The sequence below is a fragment of the Heptranchias perlo genome, chromosome 29 (assembly GCF_035084215.1).
Source record: "Heptranchias perlo isolate sHepPer1 chromosome 29, sHepPer1.hap1, whole genome shotgun sequence".
Classification (NCBI taxonomy): Eukaryota; Metazoa; Chordata; class Chondrichthyes; order Hexanchiformes; family Hexanchidae; genus Heptranchias; species Heptranchias perlo.
The window spans coordinates 4431739-4455498 of NC_090353.1; the positions used below are offsets into that span (position 1 = coordinate 4431739).

The 23760-nt window shown below is 46.6% G+C and overlaps 1 protein-coding gene across 3 annotated transcripts in view; it reads right to left on the bottom strand.

Moving 5' to 3' along the window:
- LOC137299336 (A-kinase anchor protein 2-like) overlaps positions 1-23760 on the bottom strand; it is a 113621-nt gene that overhangs the window by 19981 nt on the left and 69880 nt on the right. For all 3 annotated transcript variants that reach the window (XM_067967998.1, XM_067967997.1, XM_067967999.1), the window contains exon 2: positions 7920-10221. In XM_067967998.1, the coding sequence (XP_067824099.1) occupies positions 7920-10221 (2302 nt within the window). The remainder of the gene's footprint in view (positions 1-7919; positions 10222-23760) is intronic.

The window sequence follows — 23760 nt, forward strand, 5'->3', positions numbered from 1 at the left end:
AGGTCCCGCCGTTCAGGTGAAACATTAAACTGAGGCCCCGTCTTCTCTCTCAGGGGGATGTAAAAGATCCCATGGCACTATTCGAAGAAGAGCTGGGGAGTTCTCCCCGGTGTCTTGGCCAATATTTATCATCACTAAAACAGATTATCTGATCATTTATCACCTTGCTGTTTGTGGGATCTTGCTGTGTGCAAATTGGCTGCTGCGTTTCCCACATTACAACAGTGACTACACTTCAAAAAGTACTTCATTGGCTGTAAAGCACTTTGGGATGTCCTGAGGTCGTGAAAGGCACTATATAAATGTAAGTCTTTCTTTCTTTGAATGAAAACCAGGCAGTTTCTGTAATGGCCGACTGATCCGATCTGTTACTTCACCTCCCAAATGGTGACGGTGAAAATTACCTCCCGTCCCAAGAAATTAAAAAGCTAAAAGCAGCAGTCTGAAAGGGGTGTATTAACCCTTATAGACTGTTTCCAGTCCTCACCCATTGTGGTGTTCAGTATCTTGTCTCTATTCCCCTTTGTATGTGAACCATGTTTATAAAATATAAATGAATTTGAGGAGTCCAGCCTTGTATCTTCACATTAAGCTATTTTCCATCTACCACCTTGTTAAGTGACAGTGAGCATCTGATGTGTTCTCCAATGAGTAACTTATTGACAGTCAGTGGTTCGATGGGCTACATCCACACAGTGCAGAGGTAGATCGATGTTTGTGGAGGACTATTTACATAAGAAAAAGAAGTGAAATCCAGAGTCTGATAGCCTACTGGTTAATGGTACTGTGCTAGCAAAACAGAGGTCATGAGTTCAAATCCCACCAAATTAATAAAATAGCATTCAATAAAATTCAAATGAATTTGTGGGCTGCCACCAGATAAAAAGACCATGAAGCTGCTGGATTGTAAAAACCCAACTGATTCACTGATATCCTTCAGGGAAGGGAGCCTGCCGTCCTTACCCGGTCTCAACTACACCTGACTCTAGTCCCACACTATGTGGTTGACTTTTAATGCCCTCAGGGATGGTTTATAAACACTGCCTTGCCAGTGTTACAAGCCTAAGTGTAAGGCATATGGGGCAGGGTTTTGCACTCAGCAACCATGAATCTTTCCCCCCATTTATATGGATAGGAAAATTAAGGGGTGGCCCCCATTCCTAATCTTTAGAGAGGATGGATATTGCCTCAGAGCTTTGACTGTGTGACTAGGTTTTCCTTGGAGTTGAGTAACATTGCTATTTGAGAGAGCCTTGCAACACAGAATGATACAGCACAGATGGAGGCCATTCGGCCCATTGTGCCTGTGCCAGCTCTTTGACTGTCCAATTAGTCCCATTCCCCTGCTCTTTCCCTGTAGCTCTGCAATTTTTCCCCTTCAAGTATTTATCCAATTCCTTTTTGAAAGTTGTAAACAATTTTACAACACCAAGTTATAGTCCAGCAATTTTATTTTAAATTCACAAGCTTTCGGAGATTTTCTCCTTCCTCAGGCAAACATTTGCCTGAGGAAGGAGAAAATCTCCGAAAGCTTGTGAATTTAAAATAAAATTGCTGGACTATAACTTGGTGTTGTAAAATTGTTTACAATTGTCAACCCCAGTCCATCACCGGCATCTCCACATCATTTTTGAAAGTTATTATTGAATCTGCCTCCACCACCCTTTCAGGCAGTGAATTCCAGATCATCACAACTCACTGAGTAAAATAATTTATCCTCATGTCGCCTCTGGTTCTTTTGCCGATCACCTTAAATCCGTGTCCCCTGGTTACCGACCCTTCTGCCACTGGAAACAGTTTCTCCTTATTTACTCTCTCAAAACCCCTCATGATTTTGAACCCCTCGATCAAATCTCCCCTTAACCTTCTCTGTTCTAAGGAGAACAACCCCAGCTTCTCCAGTCTCTCCACATAACTGAAGTCCCTCATCCCTGGTACCATTCTAGTAAATCTCCTCAGCACCCTCTCTAAGGCCTTGACATCCTTCCTAAAGTGTGGTGCCCAGAATTGAACACAATACTCCAGCTGAGGCCAAACCAGTGTCTCCCCCGTGGACTTCCTGTCTCCAGTGGATTTCCTGTCCGTCACCTCTGTCACCTTTACATGGCCGTTGCTCGTAGCAACTGTTTGGTTGTTAAGTCACACCCATTACTGCCTCACTTCTACGTCCACAACAACCAGCCATAAGCCGGGAAAGGGGGAGGAGAAGAAAGGGCCGAATGAGGGGGCCGGGACTTGAAGTGAGACCTAAGGCATAACTGGAAGTTGAATTTAATCTTTTACATTACACTGATGCCATCTCTACCAGTCCTAGGTATACAACAACAACTTGTATTTATATAGCACCTTTAACATAGTGAAACATCTGAAGGCACTTCACAGGAACGTAATCAGACAAAAATTTACACTGAGCCAAAGAAGGACAGGTGACTAAATGCTTGGTCAGAGGCAGGTTTTAAGGTACGTCTTAAAGGAGGAGCGAGGGGTGGAGAGGTGGAGAGGTTTAGGGAGGGAATTTCGGAGCTTGGGGCCTCGATGGCTGAAGGCATGGCCGCCAATGAGGGTGGGGGTGCACAAGAGCCCATAGTTGGAAGAACACAGAATTCTGGTTGGGTTGTAGGGCTGGAGGAGATTACACAGGTAGGGAGGGGCGAGGTCATGGAGTGATTTCCATTAACCAAACTCATTTGTGGCAACTCATTAACCAAACGTTATCGTAGCATCTCATTAACCAAGCTCATTTGTGACACTCTTACCTGTATTTTGTCCAAGGCCTGCGTGCAGCCTCTGCCCAACTTTGGGTGATTGGTGTGTCAGCCATACAGCCAGCGTGGGCCCAGCGTGGAAGTGGGAAATGATTAACCGGAGATCCTGCCAGTAGCAATTTGGTTTTGTGTAGGAGGGAAATGATTAACCAAAAGTACTTTTGGACGATGAGAATTTTAAAATCGAGGCGCTACTGGACCGGGAGCCAATGTAGGTCAGTGAGCACAGGGGGTGATGGGTGAACGGGACTTGGTGCGAGTTAGGATACGGGCAGCAGAGTTTTGGATGAGCTCAAGTTTATGGAGGGTGGAAGATGGGAGGCCAACCAGGAGAGCATTGATCTCGAGTCTAGAAGTAACAAAGGCACGGATGGGGGTTTCAGTAGACAATGGGCTGAGGCGGCGGGGGGAGACGGGCGATGTTACGGAGGTGGAAGTGGGCGATCTTTGTGATTGAGCGGAAATGTGGTCAGAAGGTCACCTCAGGGTCAAATAGGACGTCAAGGTTGCGAACGGTCTGATTCAGCCTCAGACAGTGGCCAGGGAGAGGGATGGAGTTGGTGACTAGGGAACAGAGTTTGTGGTGAGGACCGAAGACAATGGCTTCCGTCCTCCCAATATTTAATTGGAAGAAATTTCTGCTCACCCAAAACTGGATGTCAGATGAGCATTGTGACAAATCAGAGACAGTGGAGGGGTCGAGGGAGGTGGTGGTGAGGTAGAGCTGGGTGTCGTCAGCGTACATGTGGAATCTGACGTTGTGTTTTCGGATGATGTCACCGAGGGGCAGCACGTAGATGAGGTATAGGAGGGGCCAAGGATAGATCCTTGGGGGATTCCAGAGGTAACGGTGTGGGAGTGAGAAGAGAAGCCATTGCAGGAGATTCTCTGGCTATGACGGGAGAGATAAGAATGGAACCAGGCGAGGGCAGTCCCACCCAGCTGGACAATGGGGGAGAGGCATTGGAGGAGGATGGTGGGGTCAACCCATGTCAAAGGCTGCAGACAGGTCGCGAAGGATGAGGAGGGATAGTTTACCACGGTCACAGTCACATGGGATGTCATTTGTGACTTTGATAAGGGCCATTTCAGTCTGGAAACCTGACTGGAGAGGCTGAAACAAGGAGTTACAGGAAAGATGGACACGGATTTGGAGGCGACAAAATGTTCAAGGACTTTAAGCGGAAAGTGGTTTTGGAGACGGGACGGTTGTTTGCAAGGACAGAGGGGTCAGGGGTAGGTTTTTTGAGGGGGGGATGATGACGGCAGATTTGAAAGGGAGGTGGACAGTACCTGAGGAGAGGGAACCGTTAACAATATCAGCTAACCTGGGGGTCAGGAAGGGAAGTTCGGGGGTCAGCAGTTTAGTGGCAATAGGACCGAGAGAGCAGGAGGTGGGTCTCATGAACAAGATGAGCTTGGAGAGGGCATGAGGGGAGATAGGAGAGAAATTAGAGAAAGATGCGAGTTCAGGGCTGAGGCAGTGGGGAACCGTAGGGGAAGTTTGGCTTAGTGGGCTCGGGGAAGGGAGGGAAATGGCAGAGGCAACTGAACGGACAGTCTCAATCTTAGCATACAGCACAGGAGGAGGCCATTTGGCCCATCGTGCCTGTGCCAGCTCTTTGAAAGAGCTCTCCAATTAGTCCCATTCTCCTGCTCTTTCCCCATAGTCCTGTGCATTTTTTCCCTTCAAGTATTTATCTAAATCCCTTTTGAAAGTTATTATTGAATCTGCTTCCAGGCAGTGCATTTCAGATCATAACAACTCGCTGCGTAAAAAAATGTTTCCTCATGTCGCCTCTGGCTCTTTTGCCGATCACCTTAATCTGTGTCCTCTGGTTACCGACCCTTCTGCCACTGGAAACAGTTTCTCCTTATTTACTCTATCAAAACCCTTCGTGATTCTGAACACCTTGATCAAATCTCCTCTTAACCTTCTCAGCTCTAAGGAGAACAACCCCAGCTTCTCCAGTCTCTCCACATAACTGAAGTCCCTCATCCCTGGTACCATTCTAGTAAATCTCCTCTGCACCCTCTCTAAGGCCTTGACATCCTTCCGAAAGTGTGGTGCCCAGAATTGGACACAATACTTCAGCTGAAGCCAAAACAGTGTTTTACAAATGTTCAGCATAACTTCCTTGCTTTTGTATTCTATGCCTCTATTTATTAAGCCCAGGATTCCATGTGCTTTTTTAACAGCCTTCTCAACTTGTCCTGCCACCTTCAAAGATTTGTGTATGTGCACCCCCAGGTCTCTCTGTTCCTGCACCCCCTTTAAAATTGTCCCATTTTGTTTATATTGCCTCTCCTCATTCTTCCCACCAAAATGCATCTCTTCACACTTCTCTGCGTTAAATTTCATCTGCCATGTGTCTGCCCATTTCACCAGTCTGTCTATGTCCTCCTGAAGTCTGTTACTATCCTCCACATTGTTTACTACATTTCTGAATTTTGTGTCATCTCCAAACTTTGAAATTATACCCTCTACACCCATGTCCAGGTCATTAATATGTATCAAAAAGAGCAGTAATCCTAATACTGACCCCTGGGGAACACCACTGTATACTTCCCTCCAGTCTGAAAAACAACTGTTCACCACTACTCTGCTTTCTGTCTCTTAGCCAATTTTGTATCCATGCTGTCACTGCCCCTTCAATCCCATGGACTTCAATTTCGCTAATAATGCCTTTTGAAAGTCCATATACACATCAACCACATTACCCTCATCAACCTTCTCCGTTATTTCATCAAAGAACTCAATTAAGTTAGTCAAACACAACTTTCCTTTAACAAATCCATGCTGATTTTCATTTATTAGCCCATATTTTTCCAAATGCCAAATAATTTTGTCCCGGATTATTGCCTCTAAAAGTTTCCCCACCACCGACGTTAGGCTAACTGGCCTGTAATTGCCCGGTTTATCCCTCTCCCCTTTTTTGTAACATTTACAATCCTCCAGTCCTCTGGCACCATCCCCATACCTAAGAAGGATTGGAAGATTGTGGCCAGAGCCTCCGCAATTTCCACCCTCACTCCCCTCAGTAACCTGGGATGCATCCCATCTGGACCTGGTATTTTTCTATTAGTACTGCCAATCTTTTAAGTACCTCCTCTTTATCTATTTTTATCCTATCCAATATCACTACTACCTCCTCCTCTACTGCTACATTGGCAGCATCCTCTTCTCTAATGAAGACTGATGCAAAGTATTCATTTAGTGTCTCAGCCTCCACAAGAAGATCTCCTTTTCTATCCCTAATTGGCCCCACTCTTCCTTTGACTACCCTTTTACTATTTGTATGTTTTATGTTAGCCGCTAATCTATTCTCATACTCCCTCTTTGCCCCTCTTATTCCATTTTTTAGATTTCTGTATTATGAACCTTACATTTGTCATAAACCTTTTTCTGTTTCATTTTAATCTCTATATCTTTAGTCATCCAGGAGCTCTAGCTTTGGATACCCATCCTTTTCCCCCTCGGGGAATGTCTCTACTCTGTACCTGAACCAACTCCTCCTTCAAGGCCTCCCATTGTTCAATTATTGTTTTGTCTCCTAATTTTTGATTCCAATCCACCTGGGCAAGATCCCTTTTTAACTCACTGTAATTAGCCCTCCTCCAGTTAAGTATTTTTATGTTTCATTGTTCCTTGTTCTTTTCCATGATGATTCTAAACCTGATAATATTATGATCACTGTTCCCCAAATGGTCCCCCACTTCATTCCCCAGAACTAGATCCAGCACTGCTTCCTTCCTCGTTGGGCTAGAAACACACTGATCAAGAAAATTCCCTTGTACACATTTCAGGAACTCCTCCCCCTCTTTGCCCTTTACACTGTTTACTATCCCAGTCTATATTGAGATAATTGAAGTTCCCCATTATGACTATAGTTCTTGCATCTCTCGATAATTTGCCTGCAAATTTGCTCCTCTATCTCCTTCCCACTATTTGGTGGCCTGTGGAATACACCCAGTAGTGTAATAGCTCCTCTATTATTCATTAATTCTAACCAAATAGATTCTGACTTTGACCCCTCAACCGCATCATCCCTTTCCAGTGCTTGACCAATACTGCCAACCCCACCTCCTCCCCACAACCCCCTTTCTTTCCTTTCCTATCTTTCTTAGTGACAAAGATCTCCTCGCAAATGAGCTCCTCGCACTTGTTGTTGGAGATGAGGGTGGAGAGGTCAGGGGAGAGGGGTTTAAGGGGACAGTAGTGAAGAGAAGCCGGGGGTTATTCAGAACAATTGTGTTCATTCAAAGTGGCTTTTCTAAAAAAAAGTTTAAAATATAGTAAATAAATCAAACATGTAATGTTATTGAGAGCTTTAAGAGTGGTGATGTTTCAGTAGGACTATAGTTGCCAAGAGCTGTGGGAGTGTGGGAGGTATAATGGGATTCTAGTTAAACACGGACCCTCACTCATCTGTACGAAGCTCCAACATGGGTCATTTTCTAATCCGTGAGCCTGTGGCAGTCCCGCAGCATCACGCACTAAATGTGTTCAAGCTGGACAAAAGCAACTGGAGGCAGAGTCCACCATGCTTCTTGTTTGCAAGTTTCCTTGTGATAATCGATATTAAACATGGTGGAGCGTTGGCTCCAGTGGATCAGTGACGTATGGCAAATGGTGTGGGCAGTGCACCCTCCAATTCATAGAGTCATAGAGTCATACAGCACGGATAGAGGCCCTTCGGCCCATCGTGTCCGCGCCGGCCATCAGCCCTGTCTACTCTAATCCCATATTCCAGCATTTGGTCCGTAGCCTTGTATGCTATGGCATTTCAAGTAATCATCCAAATGCTTCTTGAATGTTGTGAGGGTTCCTGCCTCCACAACCCTTTCAGGCAGTGAGTTCCAGACTCCAACCACCCTCTGGGTGAAAAAGTTCTTTCTCAAATCCCCTCTAAACCTCCCGCCTTTTACCTTGAATCTATGTCCCCTTGTTATAGAACCCTCAACGAAGGGAAAAAGCTCCTTAGTATCCATCCTATCTGTGCCCCTCATAATTTTGTACACCTCAATCATGTCCCCCCTCAGCCTCCTCTGCTCCAATTATATATTAAATATTTTTTTGGCAGTAGTGTCATCTGTACTAAAGATTATACCTGACGTAGTTGGAGCTAGCAGGGACAGAGTCAATATACCTACTTGAGGAAAGGCTCCCAGCAGGTTGCTGCCTCAGTCTCCGAGCCCGCAGCTCTTCTTCCCGACGTTGCTCTTCCTCAATTTCCCGTTCAATCTGGAAGGTGGTCTGGCGTTTCCATGGTCGCAGGATGTAGGGTTCTTCATCGGGAATGCCCTGGCTCTCCGAGATCCTCGTGCCTGTGCTCTCTGTAGCAGGGTCCGGCTTCGAGCTGCTGGTCTTGTAAGTGCTTGTACTTTGTAGCTGATACTCCGGACTTTCCTGCAAGATTACTTTACATTCTGTTGAGTCAACTTGGATTGTGTTGCTTTCTTCCGGAATGGTGTACACATCAACAGATTCATGCGAAGCAGAACTGGATAACTTTGGGCGCCAGCTCTTCTGTGGTACGACTGGCACATCATCTATTTGCTGTTCAAAAACCTTTTTGCGTTCTTCCACCTCTAGTGGCATTCCTTTATCGTACAATCCCTTCACTTTACCCTCTTGCTTCAATTTCTCTTCTCTCTTTGAGTCCATTTCAATTTCTCGATGAACAAAGAAGACCATTCGGTTTTTGTCTTTATTTTTTGAGAAAGGAGATGTTGGAGGTAGTTGAGACAACAGTGCTTTGGTCCTGATTTGCACCATTTCTTCAGAGCTTACCGACTTCCTAATTCCTCGCTCCTTACGAAGACTCTCTTCCCTTTCCATGGCTAATCGGATTTCCTTTTCAATGGGTGTTTCAGGCACAGGCTTCTGCTCAGAGAATTCAAAAACACAACTGTTATCAGTGGCAACATTCAGCATCTCATTTGATGCTCCACCATCACTTGTATACCCATAACCATAGTCATTCGACATCTCGCCCAATCCCGAATCAAGGTCATCTATTGATGAGTAGACAGGCAGATTTCGTCGGGTGTAACCGAGCTTTTCACCATCACCATTTTCCAGAGTTGCAATCTTTTCAGCAGTGAACGTACTATTACTCATGAGGCCTTTAGTGGAATGCTCATCTGGGTTCCCCTTTTTTTGCTCAGGGATACAATCCACTCTGACAGCCTTTACGGTGACCACTGGACTTGTGTCCAACTGACTACTGTCCTTGTGGTAAAGAGGCTGGGCCGGTTCAGAGAGTGTGGAAGAATGTCTTGAGGCCTTGTAGGGTTGAGCAGAGAGCCTTGGACTCATAGGGGCTTCTTGCCGTGACTTCTCCATCTCAAGGAACTGCTGACGAGCCGCAGCAAAGTTTATTTGTTCAGTGTTGACGCCTTCAGGGTGAATGATGGAGGATTCTTTAGGAAACGACGATGAATTGGCCTCTACGCTGGACATCCAGCTCCAAGTTTCATCTTGTTTCTGCGTGGAATCTCCAAGTGATGGCTTTTCCTCCAACTCTAATCGCTCTGTTGAACCCCATTTCTCTGCAATGGTAGAGTTCTTCTTCACAGCTTGGCTTTTAATAATCTCCCTTCTCTCCTTTTCAAGCATTTCATCATCAAGCGTTCCTTTAATGATTACAGCTTGGTATCTTCTTTCCTCATCATCTGAAAAAAGACTTGTTGGCTTTTTCTCTGCATGGTAGGCCCGAAGGTCAAAGTTGGCTTCTTTTTTTATGGTGGCTAACTTTGCATCTCTGACCGCGGAGGGTGTCCAAACTTCTTCGTGGTCCACCTTTGAGGTTAACGTATCGCTCGGTCCACCTGTGACTGGAGTTTCCTGATCCTCCATACCCTGATATTGAACGACAGCAACCTTCTTTGCATGAATGATGACATCATCACCACAATCAATCACAGAAGTTGGAGTGACTGAAACGGAAGGTCCAGAATTGATCAGTGTGATTGAATTTGAATTGAGAGAAAACAAGTGGGATCCGTTTTCAAGACTTGGATAATGACTGTCTGGATTGACCAGAGACCCATTCTCCTTGGTGAAGACATTTCCCTCAGTTCTCTCCATTAGGACAGGAGGCTCTTTTCCCTGAGAATCCTCAGTTTCTGTAGGTGTCTGTGGGTCTTTGGAGAAAACTGTTTCTTTCTCACCGCTCTCCTTCAACACAAGCTCATTATTTGTCTGCTCTTCCAGCTGATCCTTGAATGCTGCAGGGATCTGTCTCGTGTCTTTGGAAGGAGCACTATCTTGCTCAGAATTGTTGCTCCACTCAAGTCTACCTTCTGTAATTCCTATCGGCTCCTTTCCCAGCTGACTCCCAGAGTCCTGCAGACTCGTGTGTACCGAACCCTTGGAAGCAGTGGTTCCGTGCTCAGATTCCACTTCGTTCACCGCAGACCCCTTTATCGGAATCCCAGAAGCCCGTGGTTTCTGTTAAAGAGAAAAAGAAAAGTTTCACAGTGAGAATTCACACATTGCCCGCTGGAGCCCTGTTCACAGCACTGCGTCAGAAAGGAAAGTGTTCGGGATCACAATACACACTGAAAGTGAAACTGTACCATGCAATCTGCACCGATTACAATTAAAGATGTATAGGCAGCTGGTCTCAAATGCAGAACACAATGCCCATGGTGATACCATCTAATATTAGTAGTAAAACGACCAAGAGCACACATGACTGGAGAATTTAACCTCTCCAACATGGAGTACTAGCCCTGTACAGGGCCGATCGGGAGGATGCGCAGTAGGCAGGAGAATGTCCTAAAACAGATCTTTAATGGCAGACAAGCTCTAGATTTGTACAGGTCAGGTTTGACCACTTGTCTGTGCTGAGAGACAGATCACTGTCCAGCAATTTCTAGAGAGATTGTATGTGCGTTTGTACACACATACATGCACGTGTGCAGGTGTGGGTCCATGCATGTGCGCTTGTGTGTGCATCTGCATATGCATGCATGTGTGTTTATGTGTGCATCTGCATATGCATGCATGTGTGCGTTTGCGTGTGTGCACGTGTGTATTTGCATGCATACTAGTGTGTGTCCATGTGTATGTACGTATGTATGTGTGTGTGCAGGCATGTGTGCAATGGCAAGCCTCCTTTCCTGCTAACACTCACTGCTAAGGCTGACATAACAGCCACCCGTAAGTGCTCACTGCAGCACAACTCCAACCCTCAACCCTTTTACACAAAGTTCTTGGAGGCCACGTTATCCGTGACTGGCCTCACCAGCCCCTGAGACCAAAACCCATGCCCACCCGAGTTACTGACAGAGACCCCTGACCTCTGCAGCCTCGCCTGTTTGAAGCAGCAAGAAAGTGCGTCATCGCTCCGCCTTGGCCGAATCCAACACCTCCTCACAACAAACACACGTACAAAGAAGCTGTGGGACAGACGCCAATCCGGAAGGAGCTGAGCTGGCATCACAGCTGATGTGTACACACAGGCCCAGCAGGGCTCGCTGGAATGCGATCGGGCTGTCTCAATGCGTGCCAGGGATCTACCCGAGCTGTGTGGCTCAACGAGCTGAGTTATTCGGAGAGCTGCTCCCCATTCACTGGTACAAACTCTAGCTTATCTACCATTAAAGAACTGGGCTAGAATCATAGCATCATAGTAGGTACAGCACAGGAGGAGGCCATTTGGCCCATAGTGCCTGTGCCGACTCTTTAACAGATATCCAATTAGTCCCATTCCTCTGTTCTTTCCTCATTGCCCTGTAAATTTTTCCCCTTCAAGTATCAGTGTGGCTCAAAGAGTGTTGTGGGACTCAAGGGTTTCGATTCATGGGGCACCATTACTGGGGAAAGAGGGAGCTGGTGGGACGGGCTCCACTTAAACTGGGCTGGGACCAGTGTCCTGACGAATCGAATAACTAGGGCTGTAGAGAGGGCTTTAAACTACAAAGGAGGGGGAGGATGGGTCAGGTGAGGGGAAATGTAGAAATCTAATGAGGAAAGTCAAGGCAACAGAGCAATGTAGTGATTTGGGTAAAGATAAGCAGAGTGTGGCAGGGACTGAGAGTTTAACGGTAATAGTGCATCAGCGAATAAGGTCAAAGCAGGAAAAATGGTAAAAAGTCAAAATTAAAGGCTTTTTACCTGAATGTACGAAGCATTCGTAACAAGATAAATGAATTAGTTGCACGAATAGAGATAAATGGGTTTGATCTAATAGACATTACAGAGACGTGGTTGCAAGGTGACCAAGGTTGGGAACTAAATATTCCAGGGTACATGACGTTTCAAAAAGAGAGGCAGAGTGGAAAAGGAGGGGGTGTAGCCCCGATAATAAAGGATGAGATAAGGACAGTGGTGAGAAAGGATCTCGGCTCGGAGGATCAGGAAGTAGAATCAGTATTGGTGGAGATAAGAAATAACAAGGGGCAGAAAACACTGGTGGGAGTAGTTTATAGGCCCCCTAATAGTAATTAAACCATTGGACAGAGGACTCAAGAGATAAGAGGAGCTTGCAACAAAGGTAATGCAATAATCATGGGGGACTTTAATCTTCATATAGACTGGACAAATCAAATTGACAAAGGCAGTCTGGAGGATGAGTTTATGGAATGCATTCGAGACAGTTTCCTAGAGCAATACATCATGGAACCAACCAGGTAACTGTGTAATGAGACAGGGTTAATTAGTAATCTCACAGTAATGGGTCCTCTGGGGCAGAGTGATCATAACATGATAGAATTTCACATTGAGTTTGAGAGTGAAGCATTTAAGTCAGAAACTAGAGTCTTAAACTTAAATAAAGCCAATTACATAGGTATGGGGGGCTAGTTGGCTAAGGTAGATTGGGAAATTAGATTAAAGGGTATGACAGTTGAAAGGAATGGCAAACATTTAAAGAAATATTTCAATAGTCTCAACAAATATACATTCCATTGAAAAATAAAAACTCCACAGGAAAAGTGATCCATCCGTGGCTCACTAAAGAAGTTAAGGATCGTATTAGATTAAAAGAAGAGGCTTATAATGTTGCCAAGAAGAGTAGGAAGCCTGGGGATTGGGAGAGTTTTAGAAACCAGCAAAGGATGACCAAAAAATTGATAAAAAGGAGAAAATAGAATATGAGAGTAAACTAGCAAGAAATATAAAAACGGATTGTAAGAGCTTCTACAAATATGTAAAAAGGAAGAGAGTAGTGAAAGTAAACGTTGGTCCCTTAGAGGCTGAGACAGGAGAAATTATAATGGGGAATCAGGAAATGGCAGATGCGTTAAACAAATATTTTGTATCTGTCTTCACAGTAGAAGACACAAAAAACATACCAGAAATAGTGGGGAATCAAGGGGCTAATGAGAGTGAGGAACTTAAAGTAATTAATATCAGTAGAGAAAAAGTACTGGAGAAACTAATGGGATTAAAAGCCCATCAATCCCCTGGACCTGATGGCCTCCATCCCAGGGTTCTAAAAGAGGAGGCTGCAGAGATAGTGGATATTGGTTGTGATCTTCCAAAATTCCCTAGATTCTAGAACGGTCTCCATGGATTGGAAGATAGCAAATGTAACCCCGATATTCAAGAAAGGAGGGAGAGAGAGAAAACAGGGAACTAAAGGCCAGTTAGCCTGACATCAGTCGTTGGGAAAATGCTGGAATCCATTATTAAGGAAGTGGTAACAGGGCACTTAGAAAATCATAATATGATTAGACAAAGTCAACATGGTTTTATGAAAGGGAAATTGTGTTTGACAAATTTATTGGAGTTTTTTGAGGATGTAACTAGCAGGGTAGATAAAGGGGAACCAGTGGATGTAATATATTTGGATTTTCAAAAGGCATTCGATAAGGTGCCACATAAAAGGTTGTTACACAAGATAAGGGCTCATGGTGTTGGGGGTAATATATTAGCATGGATAGAGGATTGGTTAAGGGACAGGAAACAGAGAGTAGGAATAAACAGGTCATTCTCAGGTTGTCAGGCTGTAACTAGTGGGGTGCCGCAAGGATCAGTGCTTGGGCCTCAGCTATTTACAATCTATAATAATGACTTAGATGGAGGGACCGAGTGTAATGTATCCAAATTTGCTGCCGGTACAAAGCTAGGTGGGAAAGTAAGCTGTGAGGAGGGCACAAAGAGTCTGCAAAGGGATACAGACAGGTTAAGTGAGTGGGCAAGAAGGTGGCAGATGGAGTATAATGTGGGGAAATGTGAGGTTATTCACTTTGGTAGGAAGAATAGAAAAACAATATTTTTGAAATGGTGAGAGACTATCATAACTCTTGGTGTTGAGAGAGATTTGGGTGTCCTCATACAAGAAACACAAAAAGTTAGCATGCAGGTACAGCAGGCAATTAGGAAAGCAAATGGTATGTTGGCCATTATTTCAAGGGGGTTGGAGTACAAGAGTAAGGAAGTCTTACTACAATTGTACAGGGCTTTGGTGAGACCTCACCTGGAGTACTGTGTACAGTTTTGGTCTCCTTACCTGAGGAAGGATATACTTGCCGTAGCGGCGGTGCAATAAAGATTCACTAGATTAATTCCTGGGATGAGAGGGTTGTCCTATGAGGAGAGATTGAGTAGAATGGGCCTGTATTCTCTGGAGTTTAGAAGAATGAGAGTTGATTGCATTGAAACATATAAGATTCTGAGGGGGCTCGACAGGGTAGAGGCTGAGAGGTTGTTTCCCATGACTGGAGAGCCTAGAACTAGGGGGCATAGTCTCAGGATAAGGGGTCGGCCATTTAGGACTGAGATGAGGAGGAATTTCTTCACTCAGAGGGTTGTGAATCTTTGGAATTCTCTACCACAGAGGGTGGTGGATGCTCAGTCGTTGAGTATATTCAAGGCAGAGATAGACAGATTTCTGGACTCTAGTGGAATCAAGGGATATGGGGATCGGGCGGGAAAGTAGAGTTGAGGTCAAAGATCAGCCATGTTCTGATTGAATGGCGGAACAGGCTCCATGGGACATGTGGCCTACTCCTGCTCCTATTTCTTATGTTCTTATCCAATTCCCAAATCCAAATTGAATCTGCCTCCACCGCCCTTTCAGGCAGTGCATTCCAGATCATAATAACTCGCTGCGTAAAAAAATGTTTCCTCATGTACCCTCTGGTTCTTTTGCCAATCACCTTAAATCTGTGTCCTCTGGTTACTGACCCTTCTGCCACTGGAAACAGTTTCTCCTTATTTACTCTGTCATAACTGTTCGTGATTTTGAACACCTCCATCAAATCTCCCCTTAACCTTCTCTGTTCTAAGGAGAACAATCCCAGCTTCTCCAGTCTCTCCACATAAGTGAAGTCCCTCATCCCTGGAACCATTCTAGTAAATCTCTTCTGTGCCCTCTCTAAGGCCTTGACCTCCTTCCTAAAGTGTGGTGCCCAGAATGGAACACAATACTCCATCCTGAAGCTGGCACAGCTCCACACTGTCAGGCCTCTCCTCCTGTAAATCAGGCCCACCCCTTCACGATCCAGAAGCTCCTGATGAAGAGAGACCCTTACCCTGCCAATCAGGAACTCCGACCAAGAGAAGAATTACATCATTTTCATCGGCAATGTATTCTCTCAGGTTGTGGCAAGACACATAATAAAGTGTGTTAGGGATATGGGTGAGAACGGGTTAGGATGTAGAATGGCCACTCCAGTAAAATAAATGGATGGAGGATCAATTCTCTGTCCAATCATCGTTCTGCAAAGGCAAATTCCGGCTGCATCCTCTGAACATCCAGACACGGAAGTGCCTGTTACTGACCTGCTTAGAACCTCATTAAAGAATTGGTTAAGAGAAACTCTCTTACTTTTGCAAGTGGTGGTGGTGAGTAACAGGGTGATTGAAGGTTGAGTCACCTTCACCCATATCAAAGGACCATTGTATCACGGACACTAGCTCAGAAATGTAACGTTGCATGTGAATCAGGCGTGACCAGGTCATGCTGGACACGCCATAAAAGGACATTTTGAGAAGAAACTGGTCGGTAACGAAGGTATTTAAAGCAACGTATTGCAATTGGATTCAGCCCGAGAAGATTCAAGAACGGTAACTCAAGAAATACCATTTCCCTTGCCAAGTTTGCTTGGTTCTAAGTCCTTAGATTTACTTGAGGTATTAACGCATTGAATGAATTAACTTTGCTTGTGAGCGAATTGTCTTACAGTCAGTGATTGAACTCACATAATTAAATCAACTAGTTATCGTGCAAGATTTTGCACAACTCAGTTTGGCAAAAAAAAATATGGCCACTTGGGAAAGGTCCTCAGGATAAGGTCCTGGAAGGGGAGAGGGGGGTGAGGTCCTGGAAGGGGAGAGGGGGGTGAGGTCCTGGAAGGGGAGAGGGGGGTGAGGTCCTGGAAGGGGAGAGGGGGGTGAGGTCCTGGAAGGGGAGAGGGGGGTGAGGTCCTGGAAGGGGAGAGGGGGGTGAGGTCCTGGAAGGGGAGAGGGGGGTGAGGTCCTGGAAGGGGAGAGGGGGGTGAGGTCCTGGAAGGGGAGAGGGGGGTGAGGTCCTGGAAGGGGAGAGGGGGGTGAGGTCCTGGAAGGGGAGAGGGGGGTGAGGTCCTGGAAGGGGAGAGGGGGGTGAGGTCCTGGAAGGGGAGAGGGGGGTGAGGTCCTGGAAGGGGAGAGGGGGGTGAGGTCCTGGAAGGGGAGAGGGGGGTGAGGTCCTGGAAGGGGAGAGGGGGGTGAGGTCCTGGAAGGGGAGAGGGGGGTGAGGTCCTGGAAGGGGAGAGGGGGGTGAGGTCCTGGAAGGGGAGAGGGGGGTGAGGTCCTGGAAGGGGAGAGGGGGGTGAGGTCCTGGAAGGGGAGAGGGGGGTGAGGTCCTGGAAGGGGAGAGGGGGGTGAGGTCCTGGAAGGGGAGAGGGGGGTGAGGTCCTGGAAGGGGAGAGGGGGGTGAGGTCCTGGAAGGGGAGAGGGGGGTGAGGTCCTGGAAGGGGAGAGGGGGGTGAGGTCCTGGAAGGGGAGAGGGGGGTGAGGTCCTGGAAGGGGAGAGGGGGGTGAGGTCCTGGAAGGGGAGAGGGGGGTGAGGTCCTGGAAGGGGAGAGGGGGGTGAGGTCCTGGAAGGGGAGAGGGGGGTGAGGTCCTGGAAGGGGAGAGGGGGGTGAGGTCCTGGAAGGGGAGAGGGGGGTGAGGTCCTGGAAGGGGAGAGGGGGGTGAGGTCCTGGAAGGGGAGAGGGGGGTGAGGTCCTGGAAGGGGAGAGGGGGGTGAGGTCCTGGAAGGGGAGAGGGGGGTGAGGTCCTGGAAGGGGAGAGGGGGGTGAGGTCCTGGAAGGGGAGAGGGGGGTGAGGTCCTGGAAGGGGAGAGGGGGGTGAGGTCCTGGAAGGGGAGAGGGGGGTGAGGTCCTGGAAGGGGAGAGGGGGGTGAGGTCCTGGAAGGGGAGAGGGGGGTGAGGTCCTGGAAGGGGAGAGGGGGGTGAGGTCCTGGAAGGGGAGAGGGGGGTGAGGTCCTGGAAGGGGAGAGGGGGGTGAGGTCCTGGAAGGGGAGAGGGGGGTGAGGTCCTGGAAGGGGAGAGGGGGGTGAGGTCCTGGAAGGGGAGAGGGGGGTGAGGTCCTGGAAGGGGAGAGGGGGGTGAGGTCCTGGAAGGGGAGAGGGGGGTGAGGTCCTGGAAGGGGAGAGGGGGGTGAGGTCCTGGAAGGGGAGAGGGGGGTGAGGTACTGGAAGGGGAGAGGGGGTGAGGTACTGGAAGGGGAGAGGGGGGTGAGGTACTGGAAGGGGAGAGGGGGTGAGGTACTCGAAGGGGAGAGGGGGTGAAGTACTGGGGTGAGGGGAAGGGGGCAGGGGGTGGCCTGTATCCATGGAATTGTAACCAGTAATAAATTATAATCAAAATATTTGGAATGGGAGAAAATTGATAAAAAGTATTATTAAAATTGAAAACTGAGCCAAATGCCTGCTGATTCCTGTACTCACTGTAGTGACTGTTTCATAGTTGGGAGAGTGTTACCTACTTTGACATTTTAATGGTTAAGTATTTGGCTGTTACTGGATTCCAAAAACAATTTCTCAGCCAATGATAACCATTTACTGACAGGCCTATGTGTTCGAGAAACCCCAGTGGTCAAATTCACATGAATCAGTAATAACCCATTTTTGGAGGCTCCATCTGTCCAACATTGATTTCAGTCTCACTCAGATCTCATGTAAAATTCTCTCGATACAGGGATTGTCTCCTTGGATTGGCAAACTGCCAACGTCACTCCACTACTTAAGAAGGGCGGGAGGGAGATAAACTCGGAAATTATCGGCCTGTTAGTCTCACGTCAGTTGTGGGGAAGTTACCAGAATCTGTTATTAGGGACCGAGTGACTGAGTATCTGGACAAATATGAGCTGATCAGAGAGAGCCAGCAGTGATTTGTAAAGGGTGAGTCATGTCTAATTAACATAGTTGAATTTTTTGAGGAGGTGACTAACATGGTGGATAGGGGAGTGTCTGTGGATGTTATTTATATGGACTTCCAGAAGGCTTTCGATAAGGTTCCACATAAGAGACTGTTAAAAAGAATGAATTGAAGGCAACCTATTGGCTTGGATAGGGAATTGGTTGGGATGTAGCAGACAGAGAGTAGGGATAATGGGAATGACTCATATTGGCAGGATGTGACCCCCAGGGATCTGGACTGGGGCCATAGCTTTTCACTATATTTATAAATGACTTGATGAAAGGAATAGAGAGCTGTCTATCTAGGTTTACTGACGACACTACGTTCGGTGCCTCAGTAAATAGTGTAGATGGGAGCAGAAAGTTGCAAAGGGACATTGATAGATTCAGTGAGTGGGCAAAACTGGGGCAGATGGAGTTCATAGAAACATAGAAAATAGGAGCAAGAGTAGGCCATTCAGCCCTTCGGGCCTGCTCCACCATTCGCAATGATCATGGCTGATCATCTAACTCAGTACCCTGTTCCCGCTTTTTCCTCATATCCCTTGATCCCTTTAGCATTAAGAAATATATCTATCTCCTTCTTGAATACATCTAATGACTTGACCTCCACTGCCTTCTGTGGTAGAGAATTCCACAGGTTCACCATCTTCTGAGTGAAGAAATTTCTCCTTATCTCGGTTCTAAATGGCATACCCCGTCTCCTGAGACTGTGACCCCTGGTCCTGGACTCCCCAGCCATCGGGAACATCCTCCCTGCATCTAGTCTGTCTAGTCCTGTTAGAATTTTATGTGTTTCGATGAGATCATCTCTCATTCTTCTAAACTCTAGTGAATGTAGGCCTAGTCGACCCAATCTCTCCTCATACGTCAGGCCTGCCATTCCAGGAATCAGTCTGGTAAACCTTCGTTGCACTCCCTCCATGGCAAGGACATCCTTCCTCAGATAAGGAGACCAAAACTGCACACAATACTCCAGATGTGGTCTCACCAAGGCCCCGTACATTGCAGTAAGACATCCCTGTTCCTGTACTCAAATCCTCTTGCAATGAAGGCCAACATACCATTCACCTTCCTAACTGCTTGCTGCACCTGAATGCTCGCTTCCAGCGACTGGTGTACAAGGACACCCAGGTCTCGTTGCACCTCCCCTTTTCCCAATCTATCACCATTCAGATAATAATCTGCCTTTCTGTTTTTACAACCAAGTGGATAACCTCACATTTATCCACGTTATACTGCATCTGCCATGTTCTTGCCCACTCACCCAACTTGTCTAAATCACATTGGAGCCTCTTTGCATCCTCCTCACAGCTCACATTCCACCCCAGCTTTGTGTCGTCTGCAAACTTGGAAATGTTACATTTAGTTCCCTCATCCAAATCATTGATCTATATTGTGAATAGCTGGGGCCCAAGCACAGATCCCTGCGGTACCCCACTAGTCAATGCCTGCCACCCGGAAAAAGACCCGTTTATTCCTACTCTCTGTTTCCTGTCTGTCAACCAATTCTCAATCCATGCCAGTATATTCCCCCCAATCCCATGTGCTTTAATTTTGCACACTAACCTCTTGTGTGGGACCTTATCAAAAGCCTTCTGAAAATCCAAGTACATCACATCCACTGGTTCTCCCCCATCTATTCTACTAGTTACATCCTCAAAAAACTCCAGTAGATTTGTTAAGCATGATTTCCCTTTCATAAACCCATGCTGACTTTGTCCAATTCCGTTAATGCCTTCCAAGTGTTCTGTTATCACATCTTTTATAATAGACTCTAGCATTTTCCCCACTACTGATGTTAGGCTAACTGGTCTGTAATTCCCTGTTTCTTCTCTCCCTCCTTTTTTAAATAGTGGGGTTACATTTGCCACCCTCCAATCTGTAGGAACTGTTCCAGAGTCCACAGAATTTTGGAAGATGATCACCAATGCATCGACTATTTCCAGGGCCACTTCCTTTAGTACTCTGGGATGTAGATTATCAGGCCCTGGGGATTTGTCAGCCTTTAACCCCATTAATTTCCCTAGCAGTATTTTTTTTACTAATACTGGTTTCCTTCAGTTCCTCCCTCTCACTGGACTCTTAGTTCCCTAACTATGTGGGGAAGTGTGAGGTCATCCACTTTGGACCTAAGAACGACAGATCAGAGTGTTTTCTAAATGGTGAGAAGCTCGGAACTGTGGGGGAGCAGAGAGATTTAGGGGTCCAAGTACAGAAATCACTAAACTCTAATGGAGAGGTACAAAAAATAATGAAAAAGGCCAATGGAATGTTGGCCTTTATCTCGAGGGCTGGAATACAGAGGGGAGGAAGTTATGTTACGGCCATACAGACCTCTGGTTGGACCCCATCTGGAGACTGTGTTCAGTTCTGGGCACCGCACCTCAGGAAGGATATATTGGCCTTGGAGGGGGTGCAGCGCAGATTCACCAGAATGATACTGAGGCTAAAAGGGTTAAATTATGAGGACAGGTTGCACAGACGAGGCTTGTATTCCCTCGAGTATAGAAGATTAAGGGGTGATCTAATTGAGGAGTTTAAGATGATTAATGGATTTGATAGGGTAGATAGAGAGAGAAACTATTTGCTCTGGTGGAAGAGTCCAGAACAAGGGGGCGTAACCTTAAAATTAGAGCCAGGCCGTTTAGGGTGATGTCAGGAAGCACTTCTTCACACAAAGGGGAGTGGAAGTCTGGAATTCTCTCCCTCAAAAACCTGTTGAGGCTGGGGGTCAATTGAAAATTTCAAAACAGAGATTGATCGATTTTTGTTAAGTAAGGGTATTAAGGGACACAGAACCAAGACGGGTAGATGGAGTTAAGATACAGATCAGTCATGGTCAAATTGAATTGCAGAACAAGCTCGGGGTCTGAATGGCCTCCTCCTGTTTGCATGTTTCTATAATGACCATGGCCAAGCTGGTAAATCCTGCTTCACTCCAGGAGCCAAAAGAAACAACAGCTGGAGGGGGAGGGGGGAGTGACGGGGGAGGGGGGAGTGACGAGGGAGGGGGGAGTGACGGGTAGCTGTAGCAGCCTCTGGAGAGCGATTTGACTGTGCAGAGAGCATCAGGTGCCTGAGTTTAGAAACACTTGGATTTTGCAGCCATAATGTGAACCCCCAAACTGGGATCTTAAAACTGAGTGTTGATTCCTACATTCAGATAAGTGTGTTGTTGTGTTGTGGCCGATTTATAAATGATAGACTGCCCATTGTTGGTGGGACACGGGCACTACATGAGACACGAATAGAGTGAGGTCTTTAAAAAGTATTTAATTGGCTGTAAAGCTCTGTGGGACACACTGAGGATGTGAAAGGTGCTGTATAAAGGCAAGTTCTTCTTTCCAATTTAAATATTTTGATATAAAATGTTGACATGAGGAGTACGGGCTTTTTGCTGTAGACTCTTTTACTTCATATCCTGGTGTCTGGTGCAAAATGATAGGGAGTGGGGATAGAAAATCTCTTCTGTAACTCTCAGTTCCATTGTTTTTCTCCTCTTCCTCTTAAAGCAGATGTTCCTTTTTAATGTGTCTTTGCTGTGATCCAAGTTGCTATGGTAACTGGCTGTGACTGTTGTGAAGGTTTGAAGTACATGCCCATAGTCATAGATTTACTTTGCTTGATCTCATGCCTGGATATTTTGCTGTGCCGTTCCGTTGGAGGAGGGGGGTTGCCAACCCTCCAGGATTGCCCTGGGGACTCCAGGAATTAAAGACTAATCCCCCAGACACTGCTGTGAGCAAAACCCAGGAGAAAAATCATAGGGGCAGTAAACAAAATCGTGTTTTGTTTTAAATTTTCTTTGATCACTCTTGTCTATTAATTATAAAAATATTGGACATGGGAGAAAAGGGCTGTTTGACTGACAGTCAAGAATCATCCAATCGGGTAATGAAGAGTCTGTTCATTTTCCGATTGGTGTGGGGGCGGGGCTCAGCGAGGATGGGCGACCAATGGCGGGAGTGTGGGGGCAGGGCGGTTGGACGCAGGCGGGTCATGTGATGAAATCTCCAGGAATATGTCCAACCAGAGTTGGCAACCCGAGTTGGAGAGTCTAACAGGGTAATATTCTGAAGCAAAAAGCCCGTACTCACTCATGTCTACGAGCAGATAGACTCCAAACAGGTATGGTAGCATAGTGGTTATGTTACTGGACTAGTAAGCCAGAGGCCTAGACCAATAATCTGTGAGTCATGAGTTCAAATCCCACCATAGCAGCTGGGGAATTTCAAATCAATTAATTAAAAATAAAATCTGGAATTAAAGTATTAGTAATGGTAGCCATGAAACTACTGGATTGTCGTAAAAACCCATTTGGTTCACTAATGCCCTTTAGAGAAGGAAACCTGCTGTCCTCACCTGGTCTATATGTGACTCCAGACCCACAGCAATGTGGTATGATTCTTAATGGCCGAGCAAGCCACTCAGTTGTACAATCTCACTTAAAAAAAGTCATAATAAGAATAAAACCAGACGGACCACGAGGCACCGGACACGACAAAGGACCAACCAAGCCCAGTCGACCCTGCAAGGTCCTCCTCACGAACATCTGGGGACTTGTGCCAAAATTGGGAGAGCTGTCCCACAGACTAGTCAAGCAACAGCCTGACATAGTTGTACTCACAGAATCATACCTTTCAGCCAACATCCCAGACTCTTCCATCACCATCCCTGGGTATGTCCCACCGGCAGGACAGACCCACCAGAGGTGGCGGTACAGTGATACACAGTCAGGAGGGAGTGGCCCTGGGAGTCCTCAACATTGACTCTGGATCTCATGGCATCAGCCCAAACAGGGGCAAGGAAACCTCCTGCTGATTACCACCTACCGTCCTCCCTCAACTGATGAATCAGTCCTCCTCCATGTTGAGGGTAGCAAGGGCACAGAATGTACTCTGGGTGGGGGACTTCAATGTCCATCACCAAGAGTGGCTCGTTAGCACCACTGCTGGCCAAGTGCTGAAGGACATAGCTGTCAGACTGGGCCTGCGGCAGGTGGTGAGCGAACCAACACGAGGGAAAAACCTACTTGACCTCGTCCTCACCAATCTACCTGTCACAGATGCATCTGTCCATGACAGTATTGGTAGGAGTGACCACCACACAGTCCACGTGGAGACGAAGTCCCGTCTTTGCACCTGAGGACACCATCCAACGTGTTGTGCGGCACGACCACCGTGCTATAAAGGGATAGATTCACAACAGATCTCGCAGCTCAAAACTGGGCATCCATGAGGCACTGTGGGCCATCAGCAGCAGCAGAATTGTATTCCAGCACAATCTGTAACCTCATGGCCCGGCATATTCCTCACTCTACCATTACCAACAAGCCAGGAAATCAACTCTGGTTCATTTGAGGAGTGTAGATGAACATGCCAGGAGCAGCACCAGGCGTACCTAAAAATGAGGTGCCAACCTGGTGAAGCTACAACTCAGGACTACATGCATGCTAAACAGCGGAAGCAACATGCTATAGACCAAGCTAAGCAATTCCACAACCAGTGGATCAGATCAAAGCTCTACAGTCCTGCCACATCCAGTCGTGAATTGTGGTGGACAATTAAACAACTAACGGGAGGAGGAGACTCTGTAAACATCCCCATCCTCAATGATGGCAGAGTCCAGCACGT